Source organism: Histomonas meleagridis, assembly GCF_020186115.1.
Source record: "Histomonas meleagridis strain 2922-C6/04-10x chromosome Unknown contig_11, whole genome shotgun sequence".
NCBI classification, from domain to species: domain Eukaryota; phylum Parabasalia; order Tritrichomonadida; family Dientamoebidae; genus Histomonas; species Histomonas meleagridis.
The window spans coordinates 393,615-416,263 of NW_027150754.1; the positions used below are offsets into that span (position 1 = coordinate 393,615).

The 22,649-nt window shown below is 28.6% G+C and overlaps 8 protein-coding genes across 8 annotated transcripts; 6 read left to right on the forward strand and 2 right to left on the reverse strand.

Annotated features, from left to right (window-relative positions):
• Positions 1-2,706: 2,706 nt before the first annotated feature.
• GO595_000718 (uncharacterized protein) lies at positions 2,707-3,582 on the reverse strand (the record flags this gene model as incomplete). Its single annotated transcript, XM_067920616.1, has 1 exon — positions 2,707-3,582. One exon carries the CDS (start codon positions 3,580-3,582, stop codon positions 2,707-2,709), a length of 876 nt encoding a protein of 291 aa, XP_067779187.1.
• An 820-nt stretch (positions 3,583-4,402) lies between these two features.
• GO595_000719 (CAMK family protein kinase) lies at positions 4,403-5,689 on the forward strand (the record flags this gene model as incomplete). The annotated part of the gene is made up of 1 exon (XM_067920628.1): positions 4,403-5,689. The coding sequence occupies one exon, from the start codon at positions 4,403-4,405 to the stop codon at positions 5,687-5,689; it is 1,287 nt and encodes a 428-aa protein (XP_067779188.1).
• Positions 5,690-5,995: 306 nt separating this feature from the next.
• GO595_000720 (uncharacterized protein) lies at positions 5,996-8,560 on the forward strand (the record flags this gene model as incomplete). The annotated part of the gene is made up of 2 exons (XM_067920639.1): positions 5,996-7,261; positions 7,673-8,560. 2 exons carry the CDS (start codon positions 5,996-5,998, stop codon positions 8,558-8,560), a joined length of 2,154 nt encoding a protein of 717 aa, XP_067779189.1.
• A 4,483-nt stretch (positions 8,561-13,043) lies between these two features.
• GO595_000721 (STE family protein kinase) lies at positions 13,044-14,402 on the reverse strand (the record flags this gene model as incomplete). Its single annotated transcript, XM_067920650.1, has 1 exon — positions 13,044-14,402. The coding sequence occupies one exon, from the start codon at positions 14,400-14,402 to the stop codon at positions 13,044-13,046; it is 1,359 nt and encodes a 452-aa protein (XP_067779190.1).
• Positions 14,403-15,346: 944 nt separating this feature from the next.
• On the forward strand, positions 15,347-15,985 carry GO595_000722 (uncharacterized protein; the record flags this gene model as incomplete). The annotated part of the gene is made up of 1 exon (XM_067920661.1): positions 15,347-15,985. The coding sequence occupies one exon, from the start codon at positions 15,347-15,349 to the stop codon at positions 15,983-15,985; it is 639 nt and encodes a 212-aa protein (XP_067779191.1).
• Positions 15,986-16,256: 271 nt separating this feature from the next.
• On the forward strand, positions 16,257-16,844 carry GO595_000723 (Ras-related protein Rab-21; the record flags this gene model as incomplete). The annotated part of the gene is made up of 1 exon (XM_067920672.1): positions 16,257-16,844. One exon carries the CDS (start codon positions 16,257-16,259, stop codon positions 16,842-16,844), a length of 588 nt encoding a protein of 195 aa, XP_067779192.1.
• A 291-nt stretch (positions 16,845-17,135) lies between these two features.
• GO595_000724 (charged multivesicular body protein 6-A) lies at positions 17,136-17,768 on the forward strand (the record flags this gene model as incomplete). Its single annotated transcript, XM_067920683.1, has 1 exon — positions 17,136-17,768. The coding sequence occupies one exon, from the start codon at positions 17,136-17,138 to the stop codon at positions 17,766-17,768; it is 633 nt and encodes a 210-aa protein (XP_067779193.1).
• A 2,516-nt stretch (positions 17,769-20,284) lies between these two features.
• Positions 20,285-21,691, forward strand: GO595_000725 (uncharacterized protein; the record flags this gene model as incomplete). The annotated part of the gene is made up of 1 exon (XM_067920694.1): positions 20,285-21,691. The coding sequence occupies one exon, from the start codon at positions 20,285-20,287 to the stop codon at positions 21,689-21,691; it is 1,407 nt and encodes a 468-aa protein (XP_067779194.1).
• Between the last annotated feature and the right edge of the window lie 958 nt (positions 21,692-22,649).

The following is a 22,649-nucleotide window of genomic DNA, read 5'->3' on the forward strand; positions in this document are numbered from 1 at the left end:
ATCTTTGGTTTAAATATGAACAATTTTCTTCAGTCAGTATATTTTATAAACAACAAATTTTGCAAAAATTATCCAATATCTTATAACTTATTTGTAAGTAGTATGATATACACGTCATTTTTTATTAAAAATAAAAATCTTGATATGAATATATATTTGAGATTATTACAAGAAATTGAAAAAAATGAAATAAATTATAATTCCACTTCAAAAATAATAGACGTATTTTCTCATTACCTTCTTGAAGAAAAAACACAAGAATCATATTATTTTCTTAATTACATGATTGAACATAATTTAATTGAACCAAAAATCATTCCAACAAACATTCCATTTTTTGTGCATTTAAACCAAGAAGAATTAAGTGAATTTAAAAATTGGTTTTGTCTCGAAAATGTTAATTATGAAGATCTTTCAAAGAATGATTGGGAACTTCACAAGCAATTAATTAAAGAAGGTGTTAATCCAAATGAAACTGCTAAAATCATTCGAAATGAAGATATAGAAAAGCTTCAAGAAATATCATCACAAAATACATTTGATTTTAATCAGACAATTGAACCATCAATTTATGAAAGATGTTCATTTATTAACAAAGAAGATGTTACATTAATTGATTATGCAGCATTTTTTTCTTCAGTTAAATGTTTTAAATTTTTATTAATGAATGGAGCAAAAGCAACTAATACAGGAAAATATGCAATTGTAAGTGGAAACGAAGAAATCATTCATTTATGCGAACAGAATCACTCATCTTTTGAAAGTGCATATGAAATAGCAATTCAATTCCATCAAAATAATATCTTTAAATATTTTTATGAGAATAAATTAAAAGAAATTTATAGTTTAGAAGAATTAGGGAAAAAATGTATTTTACATAATAATTTTGAAATTTTTAAATTTTTACTAGAAAATGGAATGAAAATTGATGATGATATTGTTAATAAATCTGCAAAAATTGGAAATACTTTTATTGTGAAATATTTCATTAAAAATAAACATATTCCAAAGAATATTTTAATTTATTCATCAAGATCGTGTAACATTGAACTTGTTACATATATTTTGAAACATAATGAATTTGAGGTAAATGTGAAAAATATTTGTTTTCATAATTTAAAATTTCAAAATATTATCTGGAAATTATTAAATTTATTTAAAACAGCACTCATGTATGCATCATTAAATGGTCATACAGAAATAGTAAAAATTCTTCTTGAACAAAAAGGAATTGATATTAATGCCAAATATATTTAATTGTTTGACTTAAAATATATTTTTGCAATTTAAAATTTAAAAATAATACTTGAAATTTATTTAAAATATATGGAATTTATTTAGAATATTTAAAACAGCACTAATGAAAGCATCTGAAAATGGTCATACAGAAATAGTAAAAATACTTCTTGAACAAGAAGGAATTGATGTTAATGCTCAAGACATTTATTTGTTTTATTTAAAATTTTTTTTAATAATTTTATCAAATTTCAAAATAATATTTGGAAATTATTCAAATTATTTAATACAGCACTTATATTAGCATCTAGATATGGCCACATGGAAATAGTTAAAATACTTCTTGAACAAGAAAAAATTAATGTTAATGTTAAAGGTTTTTATTTGTTTTGTATAATATTTATTATAATAATTTGATATTTCAAAATAATATTTGGAAATTATCTACTCTATATATGACGGCACTCACATGGGCAACTTACATGCATCACACAGAAATAATAAAATTACTTCTTAAACAAAAAGGGATTAATGTTAAATATAAGAATATTTGTTAATTTAATTTAATATTTATTTAAATAAATCGCAATTTCAAAATAATATTTGGAAATTATTCACATTATTTATGTCAGCACTTAATTATGCAGATATAAGTAATAATACAGAAATAAGTAATTTATTTCTTGTATATAATAATAAATGCTTTATTTTTTAAGTTTCTGATATGTTTTTATTCTTGTATAATGATAATTTTTCATTTTTAATTCAGATAAAATTCTGGTCGATCAATAATACCAACATTATATTCAATAACAGGTTCCGAAATTTGGAAAGTACAAAACAATTTCTCGTCAACTGTTATCATTGTACAATGTTTTTATATATATAAAATGCTACGTAGCAATAGTAAAGCACCGCATGTATAACGTTGATTTCTTCCCATATTTCAATTTTACCATCTGGATCCAGATGGTTATGATTATAACAAATCACATAAAAATTCCTCTTCTGGAACTTCTAAGAGTCTAATGTCATCAAGTGTGTGTAAGCTTAGTGAAATGCCTCTTTGGATACAAAATACTGTGTTATCAATAACAGCTATTGGCAGCCAATTTAAAACATCACAAACTTCTTCCAGATTGAAGTTTTGTAATGTTTACTGCATTCATTTTAGAAGTAATAAAAACTAATGATATGTGAACACTCATGATTTCCACATAGCATATAAAAATCATTTGGACATAAAGTTTTGTAACACAAGAGAATTCTCATTCATACGGTTTCAATACTCTGTACTCCCTTCAACATAACCAAATCGTGTCTATCATGTAATAATGAATTGAAATTTTAATGCTTCTTCATTCAAGCAAAGCTCGCAATGAAAGGCATTTTAAACTTAATGTTACACATAAACATTTGCACCACAAAATTTAGAACAAAAAATACATAAATTTTATATAAAAAATTTTATTAATTAATATCTGCGTAAATCTTTTTGATTCCATCTATTGTTTCTTTATATTCCTCTCCTACCAAAGAGAAGTCGAAATTCATTTGATCTGTCAGCAACAATTCTCTGAGTGCCCAATCTGTAATTTCCAGTACGTAGTTCAACAGTTCCTTATAATCGAATGCGTTCATATTATAAACAGTTTTCGATATTGGAGCAAACGGAGGTGTTACCCATTGTCGATTTGCATTTTTTCCCAATGCGCAATGCAACTTCAGCAACGACTTCAGAATCGTTTCAGCGTGCACCTGAATGATTCCGACTTTATCTTCGTCGGCAGCTTTAAACATTAGAGTTGTTAAAGCTTCGATTTCGTTCATCACAACATAACTTTTACTCACAACAGAATATTCCGATTTCTTCTTCATCATTAATGAGTTACGTGACGAAGTATATCTTCGATATATTTTCGGAAGTGTTATAAATGGAAACTCGATAAACAATTGGAAACTTGACTTACCAAATGACTTTTGATCTTTGATGACATCATTATAAAACTTTATGAGCGATGGTATTAATCGATCTGTTTGCGCAATTGAATTCGCTTTGCTCGGTTCAATTGTGTTAATGCGACAGATATCATCAATGGTTTGCGTAAATGTTTTTACAATTTGCGAAAACATAATACCATCATCACGGTATATAAAACCGCGGCGATGGGCTTTAGGATCTTTACTAACATCAGCGAAGTCTTGCGACGCTAAGTATTGGAAGATCGGTGATCTTGACTTAAGGCCTTCCGAAAGTCGTGACGCATCATTATTAAGTGAGAAACTTGTTTTCTCGCCAACTATGATGGAAAATATTATCAAAAAGTACTCAAAAACACTGAACATTGTAAATGAAAGTAAAATGTGAAGTGAATATTTGTTGAAAAATGTGATGACATAAAGCAAAAATGATATACCAGTGATTTTAAGAATGGATTTGGGATAACATTGAAGTAAATATTGGTATCGTGTTTGATTGAAGTCATATGATTGAATAACTGGGATATATAAGACATGAGAAAGAATTATTCCAACTTCGAAAAATGTGATGATAACAACAGAAAAAGTAGGAAGAATTGACGACAAGTGAAGAAAAATCCAGGCAAATTCACTGGCTATAAAGAAAAATCGTTTGGTCCATTCTGGAAATGTTAAGATTAAATGTGGGCGTGGAACTACGGATAATGCTTCTTTGTAAAAAAAGAATGGAAGCAATGCCGTAATGTACGAAATAATATAAGCGGAAAAACTGAAATTATAGGAATAACTTGAATGAATTAAAATGAAATATTCAAGTAATGTATAAATTGTGAATGGAATATATGCCCACACTACAAATCCGATTGTTTTGCCCAACCAAACTGCTTTTTCGAATTTTGGGTAGCTTAGCATCTGTTAATTATTGTTGACCAACAGCAAGCACTTTTTAAAATTGGCGGTTGATCAGGTTCCTATCGGCCAGCGGTTATATTTTTGGGAACAAACGGCTGCTAACAAAAAGTGCCATTATATAAACACTTTCATTATTTTCTAAATGAAAAGTTTTCATTGAAACATATCAAAACTGAACTTTTTCTTTACTGTTATTTGATTTTCTATTAAAATTGATCGGTATCAATTTATTTGGTGTCACTTTTGTTTTAAATTTTGAATTGGTTGAGTTTGGATGGAGGGAAAAAATATTGATGGATTTTTAATTCTTGAACAAATTGGTAGTGGGGCATCATCAAAGGTCCACTTAGCTCAACATGTTCAAACAAAGTTAATGGCAGCAGCAAAAATTGTTGATGTATCTAAACTTAAAACAGAAGAATTTAATGGAGTAATACGTGAAATTAGCGTTTACATGAATGTTGTTCATCCAAATGTATGCACACTTTATCGTTTATCTTTTTTTGACACATATATAATATTTTTTCTTCAATATGCAGCCAATGGAACATTATTATCTTACCTCAACAAGAAAAAACAACTAAATGATGAAGAAGCACGCAAAATTTTTATTCAAGTATTTGATGCTATTCGTTATCTTCATGTCTATCATTTTTGTGCGCATCGTGATATCAAACTTGAAAACATTCTTTTAGATGAAAATAATAATGTTCTAATTACAGATTTTGGTTTTTCAGGTTCTTGTTATAATTCTATTCTTCATTCTTTCGTTGGTACACCCGGATATTATGCTCCAGAAGTAATGGCAGGTAATGAATACACCGAGAAGTGTGATGTATGGTCATTAGGTGTTTGTTTATTCACACTTCTTTCTGGTTACATGCCGTTTTCCACAAAAACGAACAAATTCAGAACTATCGTCGAGGAGGCCGTTAACTTAAAGTATCCAAGAGTGATTTCACCCTTAGCCGTTGATTTGTTACGGCGAATGTTTACAGTGAACCCAAGTTCTCGCCCTTCTTTAATTGATCTTCAATCACACCATTGGCTTCATGGCCTTCCACAAATGAACTTAAATATTACACCACAACCAATCATGTTTTATAAAGTTAGTAACATTGAAGCTATAAGAAAGTTTAGAAGAAAGCCTATGAAGCCTATACCTGACATTGCTATTAAAGTTGAAGCTTTGGGATATAATGTTAAAGATCTTGAAGAAATGTTAAATGACGGAAAAATTAATGACGAAACAACAGCTTATTTCATTTACTTACATCCTTCAATCAAAAAGGCCGAAGTAGAAGGAACAACAGCAGGAGAAGCATCACCAATACATTTGAGAAGATCTAACTCAGAAGCACTTCCTATGTTAAACCAAAATACCTCGGTATCAAAAAGAAGGAATTCCCCAACAACGCCGCCGGACAAACATAGGACGCCACAGATAAGAGCATTACCAAGAAATAATACAGAACAGAATAAAAACATGATCGGACTTAGACTGGGACAGCGTTTCCAAAAGCATTTAAGTAGACCTATCGTGAAGTTACCTATGGCATAGATATAATTATTTGATTTGTTTTTAAATAAATGAGTGGACGACAAAAGCCTGTTTTTTGACCTAAATTATAATAGGTTATTGTACTTAAATGAGTTGTTGTGACGTGTGAAAATCTGAAATCAGATGTCAGAAATGATATTGTGTTTGAATATTTATCCTTTTTATGCGACAGTTCATTTTTTTGATCCAACATTTACAATGTATTCACTGGAATTGGCAAATATTAAAGTTCAATTAAATATCCTTATTTAATAACATGTTGCACAAATTTAAACGTTCGCACTTTTGAAAAACCGTTAAGTTTGAATGGCGCCCCCACAATCTTCCAACTCATTCCCAATGATTGAAACAAAGGTTAGAATTATTACAGACACAACCTTTTATCCTGTTGAATCTGATGCTCGAAGATCAAATGATGATTTAACTCTTAAAGCAACACTCTTTTTTATGCTCGAGGAAATGAAAGAAGATTTTCAGTATTTTAAAGCGGACAATTTTTTCATCATCCTTCAACACTGGAGAGGCTTAATATTTTTTATTCAATCAAATAGTGAAAAATATCATGAAATTATGAAAATGCAACTTCAAACAATCCGAGAAATAATACTTTTTTTATTTGGAGCCAAATTTGAAGCTGCTATGAGAAAGGATATTTCAATCAAAAAGAAAGTAATTTTTGCACAATTTATTGATGCTTATCTTAATCTTTGTCAAAAAGATTATTTATACCAAATCAATAGTATTAGAACCGAACCGCATTTGAGGTATTTATCTGATAACTTCATAAAGAAAATTTCACCTATTTCACATGAATTTAATATCAATTTAATTTCCACAATATTGTTCAAAAACCACGAAATAATATCATGTCAAACTAATCCTGGTTCGCTTAAGCTTGGGCCAGAATCATTATTACTTTTATCAATATATGAACAAGTTGAATATGAAGATCTTCCAGATTCTAACGAAAGATTTAATCCACTCTACATCAAAACTCCAGACATGGTCACGTCTGTTGTACACAAAAATGCTTTTATTCGAATTGAAGGCACTCCTATTCCTTGTATAATATCAAGTGCCCGAATTTCAGCTAATTCTCCCTTTGTTATTCTTGTTGTTACACAGAACGTTCGTCTCGTTCAAGACATGAAAGAAATGATTCAAGAATTCATGTTTATCATTGCTGATGATTTGTCGACCGTTAAAATTGAATTTCCAAAACCAGTTTTTGAATGCGACTTTTTGAATGACCTCATTCATTTTGTTGTGGTTGATAGAACTCGAGGCAACACATGGGAAATGCCCAATGATTTGTCTCTTAAAGCTCTTATGAATCACTTAAAAATAGAAAATGAGGATGAGGCTAAAAAGGAATTCCAAAAAATCACAAGTGACATGACATCATATGCAATGAATGCAATGTTAAATGGCTTTACAACAATGATGTGGGGAGAAAAAGATTTCCATTATTGCTACGAATTGAGGTTTGAAGATGATGGCAATGATGTAATGAAGCCATTAAATGTGTTTAAACCACCACCTTTCCATGATGATATTGGGTTTAATTACAGAGTGATGATTAATAACTTATTCCAAACAAATGCAAATGTGAAATGCTTTGAGTTATTGGCTGTTTATAAAGGTGGAATACAAGTTAAATCTGCAATTGCGGGAAATAAATCACTCTTCGAAATGTGTAAAAAATTCTTAAATTAGATCAAATTAATTATAAATAATGTTTAAGACTTTTGTTTTGTTGCTTTTTTTGGCCTGAAGAAAATTTCGACAACCTCAACGTAAATCTACCAAAAATTCAATTGAAAAATAATCTATCGTAGTGTTAAAAAAAATTGAGATAAACGATCATAATCAACACAAATAAAAAGTTTTATTCACCCAGACAAGTTGAAAGCAAATATTTTTTTAGTAGTAATTTCTTTTGGGATTCTAATCTTTGTCTTTGGGTCTTTAATGCTTACAGAGTCAATTGTTTTTTTTGATATCGGATTTAATGAACATACACTAAATTCACAATGTCCTTTATGCGACATCAAAGCAGCTATTGCCCCAACATCAACACCAGAAGATGCTATTATGACAGTTATTACATTATACAAACCTAGTGTTGGATATTTAATTCGATCAATTCGTTCAGTGGGTTGTCGTGCTACTATTGTATGTTTTATAACAGAAAACGTCGAAATCCCATCAGAGATACTTAGTTGTGGTGTTGAATTAGTTCGAATTCCCAATACCACAAATCGTGTATCATTAAGTGTTGAAAAAATGAGGTGGGAATGGTATCACCAATATCTCTCGAATGAAGGCAAAAGATTCAGACGAGTAATGCATACCGATGGGTTTGATGCATTTTATTTCGGTGATCCGTTTTCAGTTGCAACAGATGAAAATGTTCTTTATTTCCAAAGAGAAGATCGCCCTATTTCTTCCTGTCCTTATAATAATCGTTGGGTTACGAGTTGTCATATAAATCTAAGTAGCGAACTTCGACACAGTTTAATTGTATGCAGCGGCTCATTAATTGGCGGAAGAAAACAATTTCTTCAAATGACAGAGCTTTTAATTACACATGATGAATGGATGCAATGTTGGAAGCATGGCTTTGATCAAGGAGACTTTAACTATGTCATCTACACAAAGTTAAATCAGACAAATATAACATATAAATTCATGGGATGTAATGAAAGATTTATATCTATGCATTACTGTTGGCCATCAGGAAAGGGTTTGGGGCCGTCGGGATTGTTCCCAACAACAGATGATAAGGATACGATTGTGTATATGCACCAGTATAATAGACACAAGAATATAATAGAATATATTTGGGATAAGTGTAAACCGGCAATATAAAGTTTTTCTTTCTTGTGTTTTTAATAAGTGTGATTTTCTTAAATTTGTATTTACTGTCTTGTGTTAACTTGCCGATAGACAAATTAAATGATCAAGAAACTGTTTTCCACAGAAACAAACTATCGTCATTCTGAAATTCTTATCGTTTGCCAAATTATTATTTTTTATTAAATTATTGATAATTTAAAGTTCAGCTACCATTATAATAAGAAGTATTCGATCGTTTCTGACTAAGATCAGATATTAAAATCAAATCGAAAAACATCATCTTTCGTTACTGGAGATTGAAATCAGCTATTTGCACTAAGATATATTCAACAAAAAAAATAATTTTAAATTTCAATTTTTTAATCTTGATATTCTTAAAAAATCATTACTCAATATAACATAATCATCTTATTATGTATGAGTATTAAAAAAATTATTCCAAAAAATGAAAATATTATATTTATTTGAAAATGTAGATGATTAATCACTGTTTAAAATATGAAATTATACATAACCAGTGAAGGTTTTGGGGATATGAAATGATATCTTACAAATTATATCTCAGAAGGAAAAATTCATATTTTTTTATTGATTTTTTTTTACCCTTATCAACATAATTGATTGAAAAAGTTAGATTTGGTGTCTGAAATGATCGAAAACCTCTAACTTCTCAATAAAATGCAGATCAAATTCTCATGAATTTTTATCATTCTAGTGGACATATAAATTATTGTATAATTTTTACTTAACCTTAGATATGACATGCATTTTTATTCAAATGTCTGGTTATTTCACGAATTTGAACAAAAGATTTTTCCAGACCTCCCAATGGGTGATTGAATATTATTGGAATTGATCCATTAATCATTTTTAGATGCAATCATAAGTGCTGTTTCAATTATTATAAATAATTACTGAATATTCTTTTAAAATATCAAATCATTATAATAAATTTCAAATAAAATAAATAAATATCTTTAGCATTAATATCAATTCCTTCTTGTTCAAGAAGTAATTTAACTATTTCTGTATGACCATATTCAGATGCTAATATAAGTGCTGTTTGAAATAATTTAAATGATTTCCAAATATTATTTTGAAATATCAAATCATTATAATAAATTTCAAATAAAATAAATAAATATCTTTAGCATTAATATCAATTCCTTCTTGTTCAAGAAGTAATTTGACTATTTCTGTATGACCATTTTCAGATGCTTTCATTAGTGCTGTTTCAAATAATTTAAATAATTTCCAAATATTATCTTGAAATAAAAAATTATTAAAATAAAAATTATCTTTAGTATTAATATCAATTCCTTCTTGTTCTAGAAGTAATTTAACTATTTCTGTATGACCATTTGTAGATGCCCAAATAAGTGCTGTATAAAATAATTTAAATAATTTCCAAATATATTTTTGAAATTTTACATTATTAAAATAAATACCTAATAAAGAATTTAAATATTTTTAGCATTAATATCAATTCCTTCTTGTTCTAGAAGTAATTTAACTATTTCTGTATGACCATTTCTAGATGCTTCCATAAATGCTGTCCAAAATAATTTGAATAATTTTCAAATATTATTTTGAAATATTAAAATATTAAAATAAATTCTAAATAATACAAATAAATATCTTTATTATTAATATCAATTCCTTCTTGTTCAAGAAGTAATTTAACTATTTCTGTATGACCATTTCTAGATGCTTCCATAAATGCTGTCCAAAATAATTTGAATAATTTTCAAATATTATTTTGAAATATAAAATTATTAAAATAAATATTAAATAAAACAAAAAAATATCTTTAGCATTATTATCAATTCCTTCTTGTTCTAGAAGTAATTTAACTATTTCTGTATGACCATGTCTAGATGCTAATATAAGTGCTGTATTGAATATTTTAAATAATTTCCAAATATTATCTTGAAATATAAAATTATTAAAATAAATTTCATATAAAACAAATAAATATCTTTAGCATTAATGTCAATTCCTTCTTGTTCAAGAAGTAATTTAACTATTTCTGTATGACCATATTCAGATGCTAATATAAGTGCTGTTTGAAATAATTTAAATGATTTCCAAATATTATTTTGAAATATCAAATCATTATAATAAATTTCAAATAAAATAAATAAATATCTTTAGCATTAATATCAATTCCTTCTTGTTCAAGAAGTAATTTGACTATTTCTGTATGACCATTTGTAGATGCTAATATAAGTGCTGTTTGAAATAATTTAAATGATTTTCAAATATTATTTAAAAATCCAAAATTATTAAAATAAATATTAAATAAAACAAATAAATACTTTTAGCATTAATATCAATTCCTTCTTGTTCAAGAAGTAATTTAACTATTTCTGTATGACCATTTTCAGATGCTTTCATAAGTGATGTTTGAAATAATTTAAATGATTTCCAAATATTATTTTGAAATATCAAATTATTAAAATAAATATTAAATAAAACAAATAAATATCTTTAGCATTAATATCAATTCCTTCTTGTTCAAGAAGTAATTTAACAATTTCGGTATTATCTCTCTCAGATGCTTTAATAAGTGCTGTTTTAAATAATTTAAATAATTTCCAAATATATTTTTGAAATTTTACATTATTAAAATAAATACCTAATAAAGAATTTAAATATTTTTAGCATTAATATCAATTTCCTTTTGTTTTAAAACGTATTCAACAAGTTCAATATTTCCTGATCCAGCTGAAATTACCAATATATCATGCGGAATTGAATGATCATTCAGAAAATATTCAACTAAATAAATATTTCCAATATTTGCTGCTTCATTAATAATATCTTCATTGATTTTCATTCCTTCTTTAAGTAAAAATGAAAATATTTCATAATTATGATATAAAATACAAAGCTTTCCTAATTCTTCTAAATTATTAATTTCTTTTAATTTATTATCATAAAAATATCTAAAGATATCATTTTTGTGGAACATAATTGTTGTTTCATATGCTTTATCAAATGATGAATGATTTTGTTCACATAAATGAATGATTTCTTCATTTCCACTTGCAATTGCATATTTACCTGTGTTATCTATTTTAGAACCATTCATAAGTAAATATTTAAAACATTTAACTGATCCAAAAAATGCTGCGTAATCAATTAATGTAACATTATAATCATTAACAAATGAACATCTTTCATAAAGTGATAGTTCAATTGTTTTATTAAAATCAAAATTTGTTTGTGATGATATTTCTTGAAGTTTTTCTATTTCATCATTTCGAATTATTTTTGCAATTTCATTTGGATTATGTCCTTCTCGAATTAATTTCTTATGTAATTCCCAATCATTCTTTGAAAGCTCTTCATAATTTGGTAAGGCATGTTCCTTTAAATGGATTGCTAATTCACCTTTAGACATATAATGTACAAAATAAGGACTCTGAGTTTTTACAATGTTTGGTTCAAGAAAATTATGTTCAATCATAGCTTCGAGTAGATAAGATGATTCATGCGTATGTTCTTTATTAAGAAATCTCCCAAACACATCAAGTATATTGGATTTGATTTTATTACTCTCTTCAAATGTTCTTATTTCTTTTATAATATTCAAAAATAAATCTACACTATTGTTTTTAATCGCAAAGGAATAAAATATCATTTGAATAATCATTAAATCATTAGATAAAGGATGGATTTCATCAAATTTGTTGATTATTAAACCTAAAGATCTCGAGAAATTTTCTTCATTCAAACCAAAAATTGCTTGATTTATTGATAGAAGTGTTTCCCAGTCGCAATGTTCATTTGGATTCATATTTAATAAATTCATAAGAGACCGTTTTTCCATGATCGGTTGTTCCCTCTCAATCGTAGGAAAAATGAGCCATTTCAATTCTTCACAATTTTTGTAAATTTGAATTAAAACTTCAATACTTTACACTTTTGGGTATGCCCAAATACGTTTACAAAACATCGTGTCAAGTGACACTTTTAATATTTTGTGAGAATAAACTTTTGAAAAAACCGAGAATTTTTTCAGAGGTGAGAAACCCATTCCAGGTTGGTTAGTATCTTATGTGCAATTTAGAGTTCGGCAAGTTGATGTTTCAAAAAGTATTTCTGAGTCGTACCAATCCCAAAAAAGACGACAAATAACTATCGAAATACCAATTTGATGGCAAATTGACCGCTGCTTCTAATACTTCCAAAAACATTTAAACCATCCTCTAAATCTTGTCCATGCCATTGTTCAGAAAGAGATTTCATATTGGATGTTTATTTGTAATTTTTTGATTTAATCATCCTCAAAAGCAACAAAACATTAGCACTTTTCGATCGGTTTTGATAGAACTGCATTCAAAAAGTGAAGCAGTCTCACTGATTTTTTTCAACCTGAAAATATGAAAAATGACAATTTTTTTTCAAAAACAGCAAGCTAAAAAGAGCGTTTTGATGTTTATACAGAAAAGTCAATATTTAATAATTGATTATTTTTGTATTTCGACTTTCAAGCTATAGTACAACAACTTCCTTTTGCTTGTGACGAGCTACCACTACTCTCTTCTTTGTTCTTTGGAGTTGACTTAGGTTCATCATTATTTTGATTTGTTTGTGGTGGTGGTTTTGGCGCCTGCTCACTTGGTGCTGGTGGCTTTATTGGCTTTGGTGCGTAATAAGTTACTGGAGCATCTTCTTGAGGGGTTTGCGGTTGATTTGCAGGTGGAGGTGGGAGATCGACACCACCGACAGCTTTTGTTTGGTACAGATCCTCAACAACTGCGCCTGGTGCACACTTAGAGATGAATGTCTCGTAGCCACGCTTAACTTCTTTTGTTTTGGTGTGAACCTTTGTCACTTTTCCGGTTTGATCGGGTTTTTGCTTTGTAACTTCGACTGTATTTCCTCCGCTTGGGCCTAGATCGATTTCATCAGAGTATTCATCTTCTTCCTCTTCATACTCGTACTCATTATTAAGGAGCTTTGTGAAATCAATTTCATCTTTAACTAAATCATGAAATACTTGCTCACGATCAAGTTTCTCGATTTGTTTTATAAAGGGATGCTGAAGGAGTTGGTCGGGTGTAGCTCTTTTACTTGGATCTACAACCATACAATGACATACAAAATCTTGAAAATCACTAGAAAGGACATTACCGTATCGAAAACCTGGGAAACCACGTGTAGAAATCTCAACCATTGCACGCGTAGGTGGGAATTCACAATATGGTGGACCACCTTCAGCTAATTCAACAGCTGTGGTACCAACACTCCAAATATCAGCAGGAAAACTATACTTTCGGCCTTCAATAACCTCTGGAGCCATCCAATATGGCGTTCCAATGATTGACATTGTGGATAATGTTTTGGCAGTTGCATCAAATTGTCGTGAAACACCAAAGTCTGTGACTTTAATTTCACCTTTGGATGTAACTAAAATATTTGCAGCTTTGATATCTCTATGAATAATTTGTTTTTTGTGTAATATTTTTAGAGCCATAAGAAGGTCATGCATAACAAAAGCAATTTGCTCTTCTGTAAGAACTTCATTTCTGTAATCTATAATATCTCTAAGTGACCCACGATCGCAAAGATCCATTAAAATACATAATCTGTCATTAAGCTTTATAGTTCCATAATAATTAATTGTGTACTCTGACGATGTCTCTTTTAGAACAGAAATTTCTGACTGTAAAGCTTTGTCATTTTCGTTTTCTACGAATTGAGGGTCAATTATTTTTCCTGCAAATCTTTTTCCTGATGGTTTATGTAGGACTTCTACAACAATACCATATCCTCCCTTACCGATTTCTTTTATGATCTCGAATTCAGATGAGGGTGTCGAGGTGTCGAAATGCAAGGAAGTCATGTGGTCTTTTTGAACTTTCGGATTTCCGAATCTGAATTGAAAATTGAATGTACCCCTCAGAAAAATTGATTTTACATTAGGACGTTTATTTATAAACCGGTCCCAAATACTCAAAAAGTTGGGGAAATAATTCCAATAATTCTGTCAAATTTCGTTTTTGTTGAAGTTCGAGTAATTGAATGAAAAGTGACAAATTAGGAAAAAAATGATGAATAACTTAACACACGAAGATTTTTTTTTTTTGAAACAACAATATATTTAAAATCTTTGAGTATAAGTTTATGCTTTAACCCTACAGATATGGAATTGACAAAAAAATTTGTGATTTATAATTTGAAAATACTTGCCAATTGAAGATTGCTTTCATTACAACAAAAATGATAACAAATCATCTTCTGAATTTTCGAATGATTGCTAAAATTTTTCAAAAATTGACTCTAAATTACTGCAGAAAAAATTTAATTGGGTACTACTACTGAGCTCGTATTCTTTGGTGCTACATTTATTTATTTACGAGTGATCTAAATAAGATAAAATATTTCTATTTTATCTGTTTCAAAATACTATTTATTATAAAATGCTAAGACTCATATGTTTTGATTCACAGATTGATTGAAAGTTATAATTTGTTATGATTGAAGTTTTAATGAAAAGAAATAAAATCTCTTTCCAAAATATGAAAAAACTATGTTATGCTTGTCACAAGATTTTGCGTGCCTAGAATATCAAAACATATTATCAAATGCTATTATAAATTTCTAACAATCAGCAAACAGTAACTGGAAAAAATAAGGTAATTTAACAAAAATGAATTCATTTTTCTATGCGTTTTGAATTTTCCTTGATGCAAGATTGAATACGAACTCGTCATTGACTGTCAAAAATTCATTGCTTGTTTCACATCACATTTCATCGGGGAACGATTTGTCACATTTTGAAACAATATGATTTCAAAAAGGACTGTTAAAAACACAGGAATTGCGACATTTGCAGCAATTGCATCATTGGCAGTATCATTAATCGGATTATTCCAAGCATATGAAGATGTTTCAGCTTCAAAACTTGGTGGCATTAATATGAAATTTGATAACTTCATAAGATATTCATGTCTTGGGTTTGTTATCGCTTTTGCTGGCTTGGTTGTTTGTCTTTGCCTCTCATACAAGATTGCAAAATTCATTGCATTATTTCTCTCTTTATGTTTTATTGGCGTTTATCTCTATATTATTGTATCATCAAACTCACAGTTAGAAAACACTGTTCTTGAGTTCAAATATATTTTTGAAGATGAACAAAATTATGAAATGAAAACAATGGAAATAGAAAATCAACTTGAATGTTGTGGTTGGGAGAGTGTATATGAGCCATCCCATACATGTGAATACACAATTACTTGTCATGCAGCAATCCAAAAATTACTCAAAAAGACATCCGTAGAAATTGCTATATTTTTCTCAATTTCTTCAATCATAATGGTTATATCAATAGCTTTAATTGTTGTTTTAATCAAAGAATTTTATGCTAAGAAAAATGAGTACATTCAAATCCAACAAGCAGATGGTGCTGAGCTTTCTTATTTGTAAAGGATTCAGTTAATTCCTTTATGTTTATCAGAATTGAGTAAATTTAAAAGGACTTTTTTTTTCATTATTTTCATAAGGATTTTGAAATATTAATTTAATAGTTTTAAATATACCTTTTACTTAACGATTGTTCATGCGTAAATTATTTTGTTTGCATTTTAAACAGGAGTAAATAGAGAATTTTTTCTTTCGGAAATTAATTTTTCGGTTTTCTGATTTACAAAAAGTTTAATTCCGATCAGAACGGTTGTTTCGTTATAAAAATATTAATATGGCATATAAAGTTGTTTTTCTTGGAGAAGGACGTGTTGGGAAAACATCAATAGGGAAGGTGTGGGCAGAAGGAAGTTTTGATCCACATCAAAAGTCAACAGTTGCTGCTGCATTTTATGAAAAAACAGTATCCATAAACAATAAGCTGATAAAAATTCACCTTTGGGATACAGCTGGACAAGAAGAATTTCACTCTCTTGCACCAATTTATTACAAAGGATCAAATGCAGCTCTTTTGGTTTATTCAGTGATTGATAAAAGAAGCTTCGAGAGAACAATACAATGGAGAAAGGAGCTTGTAGCCTCTCAAGGCGATGATGTTAAAACAATAATTGTCGCAAATAAAATTGATGTTGTGAAAGATAGATGCATAACAGAAGAACAAGGAAAAGCTTTTGCTGCATCCATCAATTCACCTTACTTCGAGGTTAGTGCTAAAACAGGAAAAGGAATTGATATTCTCTTTAATGCATTAGCCGAAATGTTATCAAAGATTCCAGAACCACAGGCAAGAGGGAGAAGACCAGGACGCTCTCTTCAAGTATCAGATACTGAAGAAGCTCCTACTGAAAGTAAGTGTTGTTAATAGACTTTATAAATGTGAATATTTGTTGTATTTTGAATTGATGTTTGCTTAATATTCCAAATGTTTTTTTTCTTCGGACTTTATGTTTGATGAATATTCATAATTTTTTTTTGTGTAAACTTGATCAAATTGCCTTGTTGAACAAAAAAAAGAAAAAACGATAGAATGATTTTGAAAAGTAATTTCGGTTTTGAGATCGATAGGTAATTGAATGGTGTAATGTTCATAATTCTTTTGGTGGCAAAAAAGTGGTTTCAATTGTTTATATCAAAAAGTCAAGAACAAAGGAAGATGGGAGGGTGGCTTTCCCGATCAAAATCAAAATCACAACCACAGCAGGTAAAGCAAGATGAAATTGACAAAGCCGTTCTTGATTTAAAGGTTACACGTGATCGGCTTAAAAAATATCAAAATCATCTCGAAGAAGATTCTGAAAAAATGACATTAACAGCTAGACAATTACTTAAGGAGAAAAAGGTGGAACGAGCTAAATTAGTTCTACGTCTCAAGAAACAAAAAGAAACAATGATTCTTAATGCTGAAAAAATGTTGAACAACATTCAAACATCACTTGATAACATGGAAACTAAAACTATGCAAATGGAGTTTATGAATAATATAAAACAAACCAATCAAGTTCTTGATCAGATGAATAAGCTTATGCCAATTGAAGAAGTTGAGAGACTTATGGATGAAAATGAGGAACTTACAGATCGCATTAACGAAGTTACCGAAATGTTAGCGCATGAGATGAATTCAGCAGATTCACAATATGCTGAGGAAGAATATGAATCAATGCTCAACGAATTGATGAAAGAAGAAGGTCAACCACAGAAACAAGAAGAAAAACCAGAAGAACAAGAAGAACCAGAACAGGAAGAAGAAGAACCAGCCGAAGAACAGCCAGCTGCTCTTCTTGCATAAGTATTAAATATTCCTATTTTTAATGTTAAATAATTTAACTAAATCATCTCGGATGTATCATTTTGTGTCATTCAAATTAGTTGCTTAAATTAAATTTGTGGTTATTTTGCTAGAAGGAAGATGTGATTTGGCAAATAAATTCAATTGAAATTTTACATTTTTTAGTAAAAGCTGAAAACCGTTAAAGAGAAATGGAATCAACAAAAAAGCCAAATCAAATGCTAAATTATGCAGAGTCCATAATTACGAATGTAATGAAAGACGCAATTAAAGAATATCATACAACTCACCCATCAAAGTTTAACAATATTCCAAAAGATAATAAATCAAATAAAAATTCTGGTTCAAATAACAAAGAGTACGACATTGAAACAATTGCAGACGAGGTAGTTGATGATGTTATCAATGTGTCATATACAGAATTCTATTCATCTCATAAACCATCTAATGATAACAATGAACCTAAGCAAAAAACGAAACACCCCCGTCACATCACTTCAGAGTTCACACAAAAGCTTATTGATGAAGTAATCGAAAGTTGCATTAAACAAATTCACTCTCAAGATAAAGAGTTGACCATTGAAGAGTATGCTGATTCAATTGTAGAAGAAACACTCAATGATTCTTTCAAGTATTTTTACAAAATACACAGTTTAAAGGAAATTTCGGAACATTTAGCAGAGCAACTTATTAACGAAACGTTGAAAGAATACATTGAAAAACACCCAAAATAGCTGCCGTGTACAGGTGAATGAATTGTATTTGAAAATAATATAGCCAGTTCTTGATCATAAATATTCTTTTTTAAAACATATCTTTAATAACATTTTTTTTATTCTCAAACTTAACTCAGAAAGATCCCAAGCATATTCATTGATCCCTGTCATTTCAATAAGAACCATATTTCCAAATATCAAACAATTTCTTATTTTTACTTTCCACCAAGAAAAGAAATATCACTGGGCATTGCTGCAAGAGAATAACACGTTTGAAGTTGGGATAAACATTGTGGATTTTAGATCGCACATATTTTGGGTTACTTCCAGGAAATACTCGGAAGTTAGTGACTAAAAAATGACTCCCCTCCAACTTTTTAACAGTACTAATTACCTTAACATTTCACGAAGAAAGAAAACAAACGTATACGTTTGCCGACAAGATATATTGGACATTTTAATATATTAAAATAAATTCGTTCAACGATCTTTGTATAACAAAAATAAAATAAAAGATTTTACAACTGGTATTGAATATTTTACATGTATCGTCATTGAAATAATGTTTTTTATTTTATTTATAACTGGCTGTATAAATTATTTGGATATTATGTGCTAATATGCAAATATTAAAGTTAATTTCAATGCTCTGTAACAAGATATTTTTAACACTAGATTTCAGTAAATTATTATTTTTAATTTAATATTTTTTAACAAACTGTGTTTGAATTATTAAAACAACAATATCAAAGCACATAAAGCTTCTCTGATGGTTAAAAACAAATCAAATTTCATTACTAATGAATTATTACATGCTAGCTCTTACAGCATTTGAAAAAAATTGAAAATTTTTTTATGAATTAAATTTTTAAACTTGAATTTATCTGATTTAATTTTTGGTATTTTTAATATTTCTATTGCGTCATATAGGTTTTTTCCAATGTGCTGGCAGTTTAATGTTTCATTTTTTCCCATTTTAGTACTATCCGATCTTTTTTTTAATAAATCCATTCATCGGTTCATTGGAAATTACATGTCTTGAAACTAAATATAAAACAGATCTCATAAATGATGTTGGAGAATCATTTCTTAAACAGAGTCTTCTAATATGTCCGAAAAAGTGTTCAAACTAATCTGTGCCTAATGCCCCCATATGAACTTATCTTGGATCTTGAAGAACACAACATAAAGAATATATAAGGGAAAGAACTTTATCCAATGTATTAAGATCATATGGACTCATAAATTTATGTTTTTTGGCATGGTGATATTTTGATAAAATATCTGTAGACAAAAAATATACTCCAAGAATATGATAAAAATTGTAATCTTTCAAGAAGTGAAAGATCTTAATCCAGTACTGTTTCTGCAAGAAGTGTTGATGGGAAATACGCAATTATAACATCTGTTTAAAATGATTTGACTTGGGTCATGAGCACCCATTGTTACCTCTTAGATAAATAAGAAATTGATGATAATGCAAAATATATTCATTTTAATAATTCGAAATATGTTTTAATAATTTGAAACAGCACTTCATATAGCAGTTAGAAATAATAATATAGAAATAGTAAAATTACTTTTAGATAAAGGAATTGATGTTAATGCAAAAAATATTCATTTGAATAATTTGGAATATGTTTTAATAATTTGAAATATTTTTTAATAATTCGGAATATGTTTTAGTAATTTTGGATTTATTTTAATAATTTTATATATGTTGTAATAATTTGAAATATGTTTTGGCTTGAAAAAGTGACAGCAAAAAGAATTCCCTTAACGTCTTTTCTTCGAAAGCAGATGAAACAAAGCAGTCCCAAAATAAGTTATTCAAATAAGAATGGACTTTTTTATCAAAGGCTTATGCAAAGAGAGAAAAACTTATCCGAAGAGAAAGCAAAGTTAGAAAGAGCAAAGCAACTTTTGGATCAGGATTATCAAGAGTACAAAAATGCACAAAACGGCCAAACAGAAACAGAACCTTACTATGTAGACCCTGACAAGTATGTTCATGCTCAAATTGATCAACCAGAAGCAGGTGAAAAATCAAAATTTCTCCAAAAGTTTTCTATAGATTTGAAATTTCAAGTAGAAAAATCCGAATTCGAGCTATCAGAATTAAAGCGTATAACGCCTGACAAGGAAAAACACCAAATTAATTTATTAGAAGATAAACTCAAAGAATTAAAAAAACTTTCACAACTTGTTGACAATTTAACACTTAAAGAAGAAGAAGTTGTAAAGTCAGAAATGTCATCTTTTGAACATAAAACCCAACTTAATGAAACAATCAAGAAAAAGAATTCTTTAGAGTTTCAAAAAGGCAAAATATTAGCAAAAAAGGAAGAAATACAAACAAAATTTAATGAAGGTGAAAAAATGAACAAAGCATTTATTGATGCACAAAACGAACTTAATGAAACAATCCTTAAAGCCGAAGAAGAACAAAAAAAATATTTTCAATTAAATGATGAACTTAAACAAAAGAAAGATAACTTAGAGAAGCAAATGAATGAGTTTGAACAAAGAGCCAAATCACTTAAAGCGAAGAAAGATAAACGCGAACAAATACAATCTGAACGCAAGCGAAATTATGAGAATAAAATGAACGAATATAAAAATCTCACAGAAGAATATTCGAACAAAATTGAAGAAATCGAAATGCAACTTGAAAATACCGAAAATAAATTTAAAGAAGAAAAGAATAAATTCGAAACAAAGAATCGATTAGACACATTAACATTACAAAACAAAATTAATGAACTAAAACAAAATAATAATTTGTTACAGAATAAAATAAATGAAATTGGAAGAAATGATCAAAATATTATAAATCTACAAAAATCAAATAAAGTAATTAAGAATCAAAACGCAATTAAAAAAGCGCAAATAGAAAAAATAAAAAATCAAATATTTGGCGAAGAACAAGTTCCATTAATGGAAGAAAACATGCAAAAAGAATATCGAAGAATTATTAACTTAGAAAGAGAAATTAATAATTACGCAAGTAAGTTAATGAAAGAAGAAAATGAAATAGAAACAGAAGAAGAAACTTTAAATCAAAAGTTCGATGAACTGAAATCAGAAGAAAAAATGCTTCGAATTAGGAAAATTAACGCAGAAAGATTTTATGCGTCTTTCAAGGACCAATATGAGGCACAGCTTAAAAGATACAAAATTCTTAACTCGCATATTAATCAAGAATAAATTTTTTGTTTTTATAATTATTTTTTGTTTTATGCTGAAGTGAATCGATTCCGGTTTTTTATGCCGGAAATTTTCTTAGAAAATAATTATGCCAAGAAAAAGAACGTTAAAGCGAACCGTTTAAAAATTCATTTTATCACCATTTTAAACAAATTCAAATCTCTTTCCTTTCAATATATCTTCCTACCAGTTCAATTGGTAGTTTAAGAAAGTCGTTGACGGCACAAATAAGGTTGTTGATGTCATTAATGAAGTTACAAACTATGATGATGAACTTTATCAAGATTCAGAGGAAAGCAAGTTACCCTTAAGGGGATCGTCAAGAGTGTAGCTAATGTTGTCGAAGTCTATGGGATAGCATCTGTCGACAGCTTCACGCCTGAAGAAGCAGATCAAATCATGATAAAGCTCTTAAAGAGTTAATTAAAATTGAAAATGAAAAATGGTAGCGGTTCGAATTAAGCATATCAGAATTAGCTTTTAAATCCAGCGATTGCTTTGATTGATGAAAAAGATGATCCGAAACCATTGGAAAATATGGAAAAAAACGAGGAAAAAGAGGAGGAACAAGAATAATAAATAAAATGGTGTAATATATATAAAATCATGAAATGTGTAATGTTGTATGATATTAAATTAAAAATGTATTCATAAGTAAAAGTTTTAATGAGCTTTCACCAAATACAATGCCCACTAAACAATTTCTGATAATTTTTACTATAATATTTTGAGTTATTATAATTTATTTAAGTATAACTTACTAATTTTGTAAATTTTGCGATAACTCAAAAAAGTGAAAGATGATATTATAGCTTAGTTAATATTAAAGGTGTAAATAACGAGATCTCTCATTAATATATGAGAGTAGATACTTAATATTAAAATGATTGACTTTGGTTTTTTACGACCTAATTTATAAATTTTTAGCTTGAGCGTTTTGAACCAAAGCCAAAACGAT